General features: G+C 41.2%; 1 protein-coding gene across 1 annotated transcript in view; it reads left to right on the top strand.

Moving 5' to 3' along the window:
- Window positions 1-13,112, top strand: part of SLC13A2 (solute carrier family 13 member 2) — a 688,970-nt gene that overhangs the window by 381,810 nt on the left and 294,048 nt on the right. The window contains exon 7 of the mRNA XM_044054394.1: window positions 10,407-10,531. Coding sequence (XP_043910329.1) covers window positions 10,407-10,531 — 125 coding nt within the window. The remainder of the gene's footprint in view (window positions 1-10,406; window positions 10,532-13,112) is intronic.

A 13,112-nucleotide genomic window follows, 5' to 3' on the forward strand; every position in this document is an offset into this window, starting at 1 on the left:
CAATCTATACCACTGTGGAAGTTGGAAATTGCCACTAGATGTACATGGACTGTAGGGGAGGCTCCATTATCAAAAAACGTAGCCAAATATTGAAGCACTGCAGTAACTGGAGCTGAATACAGGTCTTGCATGTTATCCTTGGAACAAATGAAAAACCTTTTCCATTTATCCTGATATAGTCTTCTGGTGGATGGTTTGTGAGAGGCCAGAATGATGTCTCGAACAGGTGAGGAGAGGTTAGCCTGCCTGGAAACTAGCGGAAATGGAGAAACCAAGCTGTCAGCTTGAGAGTGGACAGATTCGAGTGACTCAACCCTTGGGGGTGAGTGATCAGATCTGGTAGATGGTCCAGAATCCATGGCAGGAATACTAGGTGAAGCTGAAGAAAGGGGAACCAAACTCGTCGAGACCAGAATGGGGCTATAAGGATCACCTTGCATCTCAACCAAAGAGCTTTCTTTAGAAATTGTGGGATCAGAGGAATGGGAGGATAGGCATAGAGAAGTCCCGTAGACCAATCGTGGATCACAGCATCCCTTGTAGACTCCCCCTGCGGGGGAAGTAGGGCAAAGTAGCTGCTGCACTTGGGGTTTGATGGGGAGGCAAAAAGATCACAGCAAGGCTGGCCCCAGTGGCTAAAGATTACAGATGCCACCTCGGGGTTGAGGGGCCACTCGTGGGGCATGAGGATGCATCTGCTCAGTTTGTCTGCAATCACATTGGAGCTCCCCAGGATATGCGTTGCTATCAGAAAGCAGTTGGAAGCTATCGCCCACTGCCAGATTCTCATGGCTTCTTGACAAAGGGGGCAGGACTTGGTTCCTCCTTGCTTGTTGATGTACTAGACCACTGACATATTGTCTGATTGGGTTGCCCCGGAGGGGAGAGCCACATGGAATGCCTGCAATGCTAATAGCATGGCCCTCAGTTCTAGGACACTGATATGCAAGTAAGCCTCCGAGGTGGACCATGTGTCTTGGGCAATCTTTCCCTGAAAGTGCCCCCCCCCCCACGTGATCAGGGAAGCATCTGTGGTCACAATGGCTGTGGGTTGGGGAGGTTGAAAAGGTCAGCTCCAAAGATCTTCATCTGGCCTCATCCACCAATGCAGTTTCTGCTTGCAAGAGTTGGTTATTCAAATCTTGTAATCCAGGGGATGACAGTTTGGGAACCACTGACACAGAAGGAGCCATTGCAGAATTCGCATATGTAGCTTTGCTAGAGGCACAATTGGAATTGACACAGCCATAGAACCCAGAGCTTAAAGAATTTGACTTGCAGGGATTGATGTTTGAGAAAGAATTGCTTGGATTTGAAGCCTCAGTCGGTGGAGTCTGTGAAGAGGGAGTGATACCAGACAGGACTGAGTACTGAACACTGCTCCAATGAACTTTGTTTGTTGTGTAGGGATAAGACTTGAGTTTTCCCAATGTATTGTTGTTCCCAACAATTTTGCCAGAGAGAGAGAGTATGTTGTAGGGCAGTTACCAGAAGATGCTTGGTGGGGGCGGAAAGGAGCCAGTCGTCTAGATATGGAAACACCCAGAATCCTTTTAGTCTCAACTGAGCTGTAACCACTGTCATGCATTTCATGAACACTCTGGGAGCTCTAGAGAGACTGAACAGCAGGGCATGAAATTGGTAATGACTGGCTCCTAGCCAGAAGAGAAGCAGACTCCTGGAGCATTTGTCCATCTTGATGTGGTAATATGCATCCCGGAGATCTACAGAGCACATCCAATCGCCTTCTCTTAAAAAGGGAAGGATGGCCTGAAACATAACCATCCAGAATTTGGTTTGGGTGACAGACTTGTTTAAGCTGCTTAGATCCAAAATGGGTCTCCAGTCCCCTGTCTTTTTTGGCACGATAAAGAATCTCGAGTAAAATCCGGATCCACTCTGGTCTGGTGGGACTGGTTGAATGACTCTTTTATGAGACAGCTTTATAATCTCTGAAGCTGCCGCTTCCCTTTGACTGGGTGGAACGTTGGGAAGTTTTCTTGGAAATTTTGGCTGACAAGAAAGGGGAATGGTGTAACCTCTGGTGATAATATTCTGCACCCAACGATCGGTGGTGATAGAGTGCCAGGCAGCTTGGTGCAGAGAGAAATGACCCCCAACTGCTTCCAGAGGTAAGCAATTGGGCCGCCCCTTAGGAGTGCTGATAAGGCTGTCCAGAGAAAGAATCCCTGGAGCCTTGGTTGTGAGGACCCCCTCTGCCTCTAAAGGGGTGTCTTCTAGAATTGATATCCTCTCTGCCTCTGGGAGTATCATCACCACGTGTGGCATGGAAAGGACCCTGTGAGTTCTTATGTCACATTTTCCCACTCCTCTGATTCCTGGAGAAGGTAAGTTGAGGGTTGGAAAACCATAGGCCTTAGGCAGACAGGGTTTTTCCATTTTGCTCGCACCTGGCTAGGGTGTCCTTCATTTTGGAGCCAAAGAGGGATGAAGCTTTGATGGGAGCATTCAGAAAGGAAGACTTGAAGAGATCCATGAGGTCACAGATGCACATCCAGGCATGACGTCTCATAACAATGCCCGAACCCACTGCTCTAGCCGCCCCTTCGGTTGCCTGTGAGATCAACTTCATGGATGAGTTGGATATTGATTCCAGAGCTGCTAGCTGCAAGGCCACCTTGTCTCTGACCTCATCAGACAACTGTCCTGCGAGTGTCCTAGAGAGTTCGTAGATCAAGTCCCTCTGGAGCCTCATAAAATGTGGCAAATAATTCAGGGACCATATAGCAAAGGTCCCTGATGCAAAAACACGCTTCCCAAGTCTGTCCACCACCCAGGACTCCCTGCTGGGTGGGTGAACAGCAGGACTTTCCTCAGCTAAGTCCTTTTTTGTGGCCACCACCACCACCATAGCATCAACTGGTAACCCTTTGGACCAGTGCGATTCTCAACAGGAAGGGACAGAACTTTGGTCTCTAAGGGAATCGCCTCAATGGAATCAGGGTTCTTCCACGCTCGCTGCATGACAAGCTGGATGAGTTTGTCAGCAGGCGGGGTCACCCAAGAGGTAGACGGCCAGGCACAAAAAGCCTGTAGAAACATGGACTCCTCAGATGAAGGGTTGGAGGGCTTCCAGTCACCTCTCTGTTTTAACATTTCCAGGATGTCTCTAAAGGAGACATCATCAGGAGGTGACTGCGGGGACCCTTCACCATCATCGTAATCCGTGTCTTCCATTAAGGACTCCTCAGGCGAGTCCATGTGCTTCCTCTTGCACATCTTCTTTTGAGGAGGCTCCTCAGTGGGGGTCACCGAGGAGGACTTGGAAGAGTAGGTACCCTGAACAGGGGTGTCCTGTGGCTTCTCTGCCCGGTGTCCCAGGGGGTTGGTCTGTGACAGTTCCAGTTCAGGGGATGACAACTGGGATTTTGACATCATAGGAGTGCTACCAGAAGCAAGATCCCTCTTTATCATGCGGAAGGCAGGCCCGCCCGAAGAGGGATGGGAGCCCGGAAATGAGAAAGACAACATATGGAACCACCCCCCCAGCAGCCTTCAGTGCCGAGCAGGGAACTGAGGAGAAAGTCGGCACAGTACCCAGGGCCAATGTGCCCATCTCCCAATCCCCAGATTGAGGAAGGACCGGTTCAGCAGGAGCTGAAGACCAAAGGGACAAAGGGAGTGAGGTGCACCGTAGGTGCCAAGGTGGTGGGTTCCAAGAAGGTTGTCAGAGCACAAGGCTTCAGAACCAAGATGGTTGAAGGAGGTGTGTAAGATGGAGTGCATGGATAAGGCAACCCAAATCCAGCAGGTGGATGGGTTTTAGAAAGTGATGGAATCTCCCTGGTTACCAACAGCTGGTCCACAAGACACACCACGTCATGTCCAAAAGGCTCCTGGTGGATCTAGTGGATACTCCAGACGGGGAGTCAGGACGTTTGAAAAATGGGCTATACGCATGGCCAAGAAACAGGTCTACTGAGGGAGAGTATCGAGTCCATTGTGCAAGGTCTGCTGGCACCAAAGTCTCTAGTTTCGAGACCAGAAGCAAAAGGGTCAGATTCAGTGAGGTCGGTACAACGCTCAGTGCCAAAGTGACACTCGGAACCGAAACAGTCGGTTCCAAAATGGAAACTGAAGTCGAAGTCAAAGGTGTGCCCTGAGCCGAAGTAGCTACAGGTGCCAAAGTCGAAATAGGCATAGTAAGATCTATGATCGGTGCTGGAGGCAAGGTCTGTGCCAATACAGGAGTTGGTATCAAAGGTTTTGAGATGGTCAGAACTGAGGAAGGCAGAGACGAAGAGGCAGATTTATGCTCCAAGGATAATTTAGTGACCTTAGATTTCCCAGGTTTGCTCTGATCATCCGATGGTGAGGAAGGAACAGAATGGGATATCTTTTTGTCCTTAGAAGGAGGGGTTGAGACCTCCATCACAGAAGTGGCCTCTGATAAGGGAGACTTGAGTAACCCCTTCAGAATGAGTTTATTTTTGCACTCATTAAGAGTGCGTTGGCTGAAACTTTGACAAATATCACATAGAGGTTGCACCAAAAGGTGGGCCACTCCCAAACAGTATACACAGTCATCATGCAAGTCACTGTTAGGTAGCTTGCCCTTACAAGAAGTACAATGCTTAAAGCCAGAGGTACCCTTCTTATCCAACATTTTAATAGAAAGACACCACAACTAACTGTAAATTCCAACAATAATGAAGTCACTCAGTTCAAAAAACACAAGAAATCACAAGAAAAATACCAATATTACAACACACTGTATATGAGAAGAAAGGGAAACACCTGAATAGAGATAAAAGCTAATAGGTTAAGCAAGAGAAAGCAATACCAGCTATGGTATTGAAGAAATACCACAAAGGTAAGGGAAAAGGCCGTACCAACAATGCTACTTAAGTTTACCAATGGCAACAATGGGTAGAGTGGAGAATATATGGTTAGCCTGAAGAAAAAACACTAGAAATACTAAAGGTTTAGTAAAATATGAAGATATCCAAAAACATTTACACAAATATAAAAAAAGATTTTACTTAGCTAAGAGCTGGGTTGAAACGTGTCTTTATGACTATGTGGCAAACGAGATCTGAGTTAACAGGGGGAAGAGCATTCTGGGTACAGACTTAGCTTGAGAGTTTTTTTGGCTGGCACGAGCTTGGTAATAGGCCAACTCGGTTCTGAGGGCTCGGAACCGAACCCATCAGTGATGAATGGAAGGAAGATTAACAACATCAGATCATATATTTTCCTCCGATTTCAGAAGAAGATGCATCATTAGCTTTTTTTTGTTATTAACATGTAATCCTCTCACATTCCATGAATCTAAAATCCACATTCTGTTCAGTTAGTTGTGCATTTCAAGTGTTGATATAATACGAATGTTTTATATATTGAAATAATTAGTCTCATGTATATTTCCATGTAAGGTTTGAAATTTACCCAGTTAGTAGCACTTGACTCTTTCAAATCAAACCATGTACCTATCCACACAACCACTATATTTGAAAGAGTTTAGAGTAGTAAGGTTACAGAGTGAGCTAAATTTATAGTGTATGGTTTCAAAATTAATGTGTAACTTAAAATCAGTGAGTTACATAACCATTTTAATTCACAAAAATATTTACATCTATTATACAAAACTGTTCTAACCCCAAGATAAGCCATCCTAAATCCTACTTAATAAATCCACACAGCTCCTGTTGCTTGTAATTCCCACTGGAATTTGTAGAGTGGAACCCTGATAGTTTCTTGAGCAATAATGTATGTAAATTGACAATTCTAGTTAAGCCTAGCGGGTGCTCTGTAGGATAAGTCTTGTAGGGGGAAACAAAGATCTTGCTGTTTTATCTTAGACTTTTGCCTTGAGACTAAAGTCAAGGTGAAATGAGATCTGGTGTATATAATCTCCCCGTTCGACTATATCAGTTTCTGAGATAAGGGTGAGCTTAAAGTATTGTTTATATTCATGGATTTAATCAAGGATGCACTATGATTAAACTGTGGTATGATCGAGATCATCATCCTATGTGTAAAGTTCCATGCACTACAGATTCCTGATTGATTATTCTTGCAAGTCTAAAGGGGTGGGAGGGAATAAGCAGATCAACCTAATATCATTTAGATGAGAGTACTCTCCCTAGGGATTGGCAGAGGCTAGAGAAACAAGATTAAGACAAGCAGAATTTGATTTTCCGTCACTTGATGTTCAAGTGCAGCACCTTTTCCCTGAGAGTTAACCATAAAGCATTGCAATATTTTTAAAACATCTTATTTGCTGCATCCGAACAGGTTGGCATAAACCCGGATGCCTACACCAAATTGAAACATTCACAGTTCCCTTGACTTATGCAGACGTATCAGTTGTATGCAAAATTTATATAGAGCTAGACAGTTCAGTATGCAGGATCTCTTATTTAACTCTCAATATTTACCAATACAACTATAGAAGCATTAAGTTCAAATCTAGCTAAATTCAGAATACTAAGTCATGAACAACTCAAGAAACAGAACCATATACAAAATAGTCCAAGTCTTTTATCTTTTAATTTCACATAACTCGTATCAGATACTTCCGGGGCAATACAAAGCTTTCTAGGGAAAAAAACAGATGAATAAGTGATTGTTAGAATAACTCTTGTTGAAGCTATACCCAGGTAAACCACGTCGGTGTCCATGTAGACTACCTAGAAGGTGTATTTTATAAGGTACACAATGTTACTTCTTACTTTACATGATGGCTCCCAAACATCCTCTTTAGATCTCTAACTTAAAGGGTGATTAGTGGAAGCCATATGGGTAAATGTTGCAAACTCTCAAGACAAGACCCATTATTAACTAGTGCCATCATTTATCATGTCTCAGTTTAGGATATTGAAGTAACCCACATACATGAAACTTCAGGCAGCTTGCAGATGTCCAAAAAAAAAAAAATACATTATAGGAGTGATGTGCGTTGGCACTGCATGCTGTCTGAAACTGCACCTTCAGAAAAAAAAAATGCTAAGCTATACTTCAAATTCATTTTCATTAGTGGAGCTATTCAAGCTTTGGAATTATCCATACTTACAGGTTCGTGATCGAGTGGGACACAATATGGTATTATTATTCCTGGCTGCGAAGAACATGTGTTCTCTGAATTAGAAGTGTATATTCACAGTAGAAAGCAATTTGCAGATAAGCAGCGTATGCCTTTATGACATAATCTAGATGTGAGTCTTAATACAACAAGCCTCAGGGCATAAAACTAAGGCCTTTAAAACTTTACTGTCTTCAGAGTTAAGCAGAAGCATTTTATCAGACTCACTAAGCTTGTAGTAGTACATTGCAGTACAGCATAGTATTATCAAAACCAAAATATCTCTGATGTTTTAATTATAACAAGAAAATAGCAGGGCCAATATCTAGGCACTTTATGTTAGGGTTTTAGCAGATAATGCAGTGATTGCAAAGAAATCAGTTTAACCTTACCCCTTTGCTACTCTTAAATGATGTCTATGACAATGTTATCAGTCCATATTTAGAAGGCATGCTTACTCCCAGAAGACAATTCATAGGTGAAATACTGACCCTTAAAATTATCTGTAATGCTGCCTATGACTACGTAACCTGTGATGGGCTGGCACCCCCTATAAAAAATTATTTATCCACCTTTTTGATTGCCGAGTGCCAGTAAAGGCTTATCCCCCCAGCCCCTTGCACAAAATAAAGCAAATAACAGGGAAATGAACCAACTAACTGCAAGGGATATTCAGGATAGTAAAACGTCTTCAAAATATATAGCATCAAGATTCAAGAGTATAGCGCAGCTCAATCTTGATCTTAAGTAATACATAGAAAAAAGATATAGTTGTTAAGGCATTTTTCCTTTGTTACTTTGAACAACTAATTAATTAGGATTTTACATCAACACCCATTCATCTTCATAGCATTGGCTATGCTGGTATGGTACAGGACCTGGGGGAACTCTATGTGACATCACAGGAAGTTGTTTCATTATAAGGATCCTAATACCCAACAATTTCTGGCAATTCTGTTCCTATGTGTCTACAGTTCAGGTACTTGTGAATTTCCGGTTCATAAAAATGGAAAATGGAATTAGCCTGAATAATGCAAGTTATAGCACTAGCAAGAGAACTAATGCCAAAAACGAATATCATTTTAAGTACAAAGAAAAAGTATTATCTACTGGTCTGGGAGTGCTTCACACTTTCAGTGCTTTAGCATTTTACCAAAGGCTTTAATAAATGCAGATTTTGCTTCTTTTGGTGAGTCCATTGAATATTTGACATCCTTGTAGAAGAAAAGTAAAGTGTTTGGGTAACGCAACTGGAATTTTATTTTGTGCTTGATGAGATCTGCACAGTATGGTGAGAGTTTCTGGGGCTTTTCCTTGATCGCAAGAGGAAGGTCCTGTGATATTGTTATTTTATACCCATTCCATATTAATTGCTTTTGGATTTTAGCCACTGTTAGAATGTTTTGCACATCTTGAAAATTCAAAAGTTTGGCGTATATTTGCCTTGGGATGTCGGAGTTTGTTTTCTGTACACTGCATGATGGACCTTTACTATTACGATCTCCCTAAAGCCATCACCGGAGTGTAGTAAGGAGTAAAAGATTTGTTTGGCTACAGATGTTAGATGATTGTGCTCATAGCTCTCTGGTATCTCTGGTACACCCCTTATCAGGATGTTGTTTTGTTGACTCCTAGCCTCTAAATCTAGGAGTTTGTGTTTTATCTCTGTGAGTTCAGCATTTTTGGTACTCAATTCTTCTTTCAGTAGTTCCAGCTGGTGCTCATTTACATGCGTTTCAGCTTCAATGTGATCCATGTGTTGTGCTATCTGGTTAATTGTAGTTCCAAATTTTGATAATTGCTCTGAGAAGCCTTGTACTGCAGATTGAAGTTGCAAAAGATCTAGTTTGAGTTCATCCATTTGAATATTATTCTCGTTTTTTTGTTTTGTGCAAGATTTAGGAAGGTCTTGTTGTTTTGTTACCTTCTGCCTTTTGGAAATAACCTCCTCTTCAGGAGAGGCTATTGCTGATAACTTGGTTTTAGTCGTCTGGCAGTCCATACTATCTGTTTCCTTAGACATTTTGAAATGGTTGCTTGAAGCAGGTATTGCCTTTCTGACTGCAGAGATACGAGTTTTCAGGCCTGTAGCTTGCATATGTTGCAGTGCCTCTTGAAGTACCCAGAGGGGTTTTAAGCTGGATTACCACAGTTAATTATGGTAACTGTCCACTTTTTAGCCACTTTCGGAAGTAGGTAGCAATTATTTTTCAGATCTCTCCTTTTTAGTTAAGTATTGTGAGCTTTTAAAGTGATTTAAGTGCTAATAAGCAGGAGCTCCATTGAGAGGGTGCTTACCAGGCAACCACCATCTTTATGTTTATCTTACTCAACATGTTATTTGTTTATGCCATCTCCCACAAGCAATGTTCTTCAAGTTTCTAAAATAATGTTAGATGACTACTGGCATATTTCTCTGGCAAGACAAGCAGCATAGGAGCAGTCAAAAAGCCAGCAAGAATAAACTTCTTCATAAAGAAGCAGTGTATACATTAAAGTTTGATACTTTGTTTCCAAAGGGTATGAGTGTTGATTTTAATTGGCATGTCTTACTTTAAATATTTTAAGTGTTTGATGGTATTACCTGATGACTTTATTGTTTAATTGCTTATTTAGCAGTGTATATAAACCAAGTGTGTGATGTGAAGTAACTGTGTACTCCAAGAAAGCAGTGTAAGCCGAGATGTCAGAGAGGAATACATTTTATTCATGGGGTTCCTGGTCTTTGTTTTTCATTGTATTTGTTGTCTTTGCTTTGCTGTTGTTTTTGTTACTTATATTCTGAGAGATTATACTGGAAGTTATATGAATTTTAATTCAAAATTATTGCCTGTTTGCCAGGTACTGTAATGTACAATCACCAAACAGTGCAATAATATGTCATTACAGAACAGTAAAGTAAGTTTTTTTCCCCTTATCTGCACCGATGCGTGATCTTGGAGTTAGTATATGTATGGTTGCAGGGGTGTGGAGGACCTCTGCAAAACACACTTATTTTAGTAGATTCAATGGTTCAGATGTCAATACGTTGTTTTTTTTTTTTTTTTTTTTTCTGATGTTTTGACTCCCCATGATGTTGCAAGTTAATGTTTTGTCAATACTGTTTTATGACATCTATTTTACAATGCAAACTTCACTCTTCAGTAGAAACAAAGTGCTGGTCTTATAACATTGCATATACAATATGCCTGAATTTATTTATACTCTGATAACACAAGCGCAAAGCTACCAGAAATAGGAGTGAAATACTTGCACATTTTACTGCAGAAAGAAAGAGTTATTACCTCATGGTACTCCGACAATAAATTTGTGTATTCAATTTTTCTTGCTTATAGTTTTGGTTTCTTTTTTATTTTTTCAGTTTTGTCACCGATGCTACAGTTGCTCTCTTCATTTCTGTGCTTTTGTTCCTAATTCCTTCTGAGATACCATGTTGCTTGACTCGAAAGACAGAAACTACCGAAGATGCAAACCAAGGAAAAGAAGGTTGGTAGTTCCTTAATAAGCCTATGGCAGCAGCTTAGAGCAGAATACTGTACCCTCGTTATTCCATTAAGCCTGCTTTAGGTTTGCTCAGTAGTACTTGTTGCACAATATATTTCATTACGTTTAAAGGGAGTGGAATATACTTTACATTCCTGGGTTTAAATATCCTGTTCTTTGTTGTTTTTGTTTATCAGTTTCTCCTTTGTGTCTGCCTTGTGATTAAACATTAGTCCCTGCACTATCTTTAATGTATTAAATTCTGGTTATTATGAGTTATCTAACTGTTTCAAGTGAATTAACATTACTTTCTTGTGAGGAAGACGAGGCTTACAGCAAACACTTCCATCTGACTAAATTAAGCTCTGAAAAGGCTATTTTAATAAAAACAGGAAAGCTTGAGCCACATACAAGTAATTTCGTCTCTCAGAATGGTGATCTATAAATCCAACTACTTGATTAGGCATCCATTGAAGCATTTTAGTGAAAAGCCACTTGGTTAGGTGAGCTTAGCAATCACATAAGATAACCCTTGAGATAGATGGCAAGCTTTGCTGTGATCTACATACACTGGCAAATACTTTTGGATCTCTCTAAACACCAAGAAAGAATAGTTGTTTCAAGTCTCCCTTCAACATCCCGATATCTCATATCCCATCTGAATTCCTCAACCCCTTCCAACACTTTTTCTATTTCTTTTTAAGACTAATTTTTTGTTAAAAAAAAAAAAAAAAATCCCCAGCCATGAAAAAACAGGCTCTGATTGGCTTACTCATAATCTTATCAATGCTTGTAATACCTTCAGCACCATTCGCGTTCATCAAATATTGATATTCTAGTCTATCTCCAAAAGTTTCTTTCCAGACCTTTAAAAACTGTTTAAGTAATCCCGATTTAAAACTGATGAGCCTAAAAATTGTCAACTTCAGAGCCATATTCCTCCTCCCCCACCATTATCAGAAATGATCGAAACCTCTGCATTAACTCAGTTAAGACATTTGAACAACATCAGTTTACTATGTGACAGTGTAACTTTGAAAAGGATACTGTGGTATTACTGCTCTGCCTCACTGATCAACACCATTTACAGAAGCATGGGAAAAAGAAACTTGGTTTAAGGCCCAATAATGTTCTTTATAAACACCTTTATAAATGCCTTTTAAGTATGGTCTTGCTCAAAAGTTACTAAAAAATAAGAAGATGCAACCTATACATGCTCAGTTCAGATATCAAGAGATATGGACCTGGTAATACAACTGAATGTGCAGTCCTATTCTCACCACTAGTACCCTGGCCACATTCTGAGGATTTCAAGCAATACATTCTGCAGATTCCTATTAAAAGCTCCATACAGATAAGTAGTAATGGAATTCTCATGTTAAAATAGGATGACCTCCAGTCTCTGAAGGGTCTGCCTTATTAACATCTGTATTTATTTATAAAGTCCTGTATCAAAACCCCTGCCCCTACTTTCCCAAACTGCATCCCAATGTTCAGCACTAGATTCCCTCTACTCTTGTTCTTCATTTTAGCTTTCTCCTACCACCCTGAATAAATTAATCAAACAGCCTTTGCCACCACAGCAGGCTAGCAATTTGCCTCAGCCACTGGTGGGTGACAGTCCTATGGCCATATGTTGTACCTCCGACCACTCATCTTTTACCCTGGATCTCTCTGGTGTAGCACCTACTGCTACTATGCACCCAGGGTTAGCCACGTCCTCTGCAGCTGTTGGGGTCCCCTCAGTGGAAAAGGGAGAGCCACGCTTGTCGATCCTAGGAGAGGGAACAGGGTAGGTTTCCCTATTGTGTCAGAATGCTGTGCACATCCCCTGGGAAGCTGCAGCTGCCATTACTAATATGTTTGGTCCCATTCTTCCTCTCAAAAAGAATCAGAAAACCAAACATGTTTCTACTCATCTTCAATTTACTTTGGATAGAAGTAGTTTATTGGGTCCGGCTCAGGGTTTAATTCAAGCTATAGATCCTTCTTGTAAAGTAGTTTCTGGTAAAAGAAAGAGGGATCCCTCATTTCCAGAAGAGGTTATAGAGAGTCAAGATTTTGAATCTGAAGAGGAAGATGCAGGGATGGATAACATTTTTTCCTCTCAGATTTCTGATTCAGACTTAGAGGAGTGCTCTTTTTCTGATTCTGATTTCACTTTCTTTGAGAGTGTTGCTAGAATGTGGCAGTGTTTTTAGTGGGAGAATAAAGGGGTTTCTTAGTCCCTCAGAAAATAATGTGAGTTGTTACAGAAGGATTTTCCAAAACCTACACCCATTATTCCTGTTCTGTCTGCTTTAGAGGATGTGTGGGCTACTGCCTGTAATTTTCTTGATAGTCAGCAGGCTGCCCCCCAAAAGGCCGATAGGATGTATAAAGTTCCTCAGTCTTTTAAATTTTTTTTCACTATTCCCAAACCTGAACCAGCAGCTATAGCTTTAGCTGATCTCACTGCTGCTAAGCACTTAATTAATTCCAAGCCTACTTTTTCTGATAAGGATGGGAAATTATTGAGAAGTATGGGAAAAAAGTGTATACTTCTGCAACTTTGATTTTCAGAATTTATAATTGTCAGGCTCAT

The sequence above is a fragment of the Protopterus annectens genome, chromosome 13.part0, assembly GCF_019279795.1.
Source record: "Protopterus annectens isolate FY-2018-M chromosome 13.part0, PAN1.0, whole genome shotgun sequence".
Taxonomy (NCBI): Eukaryota; Metazoa; Chordata; order Ceratodontiformes; family Protopteridae; genus Protopterus; species Protopterus annectens.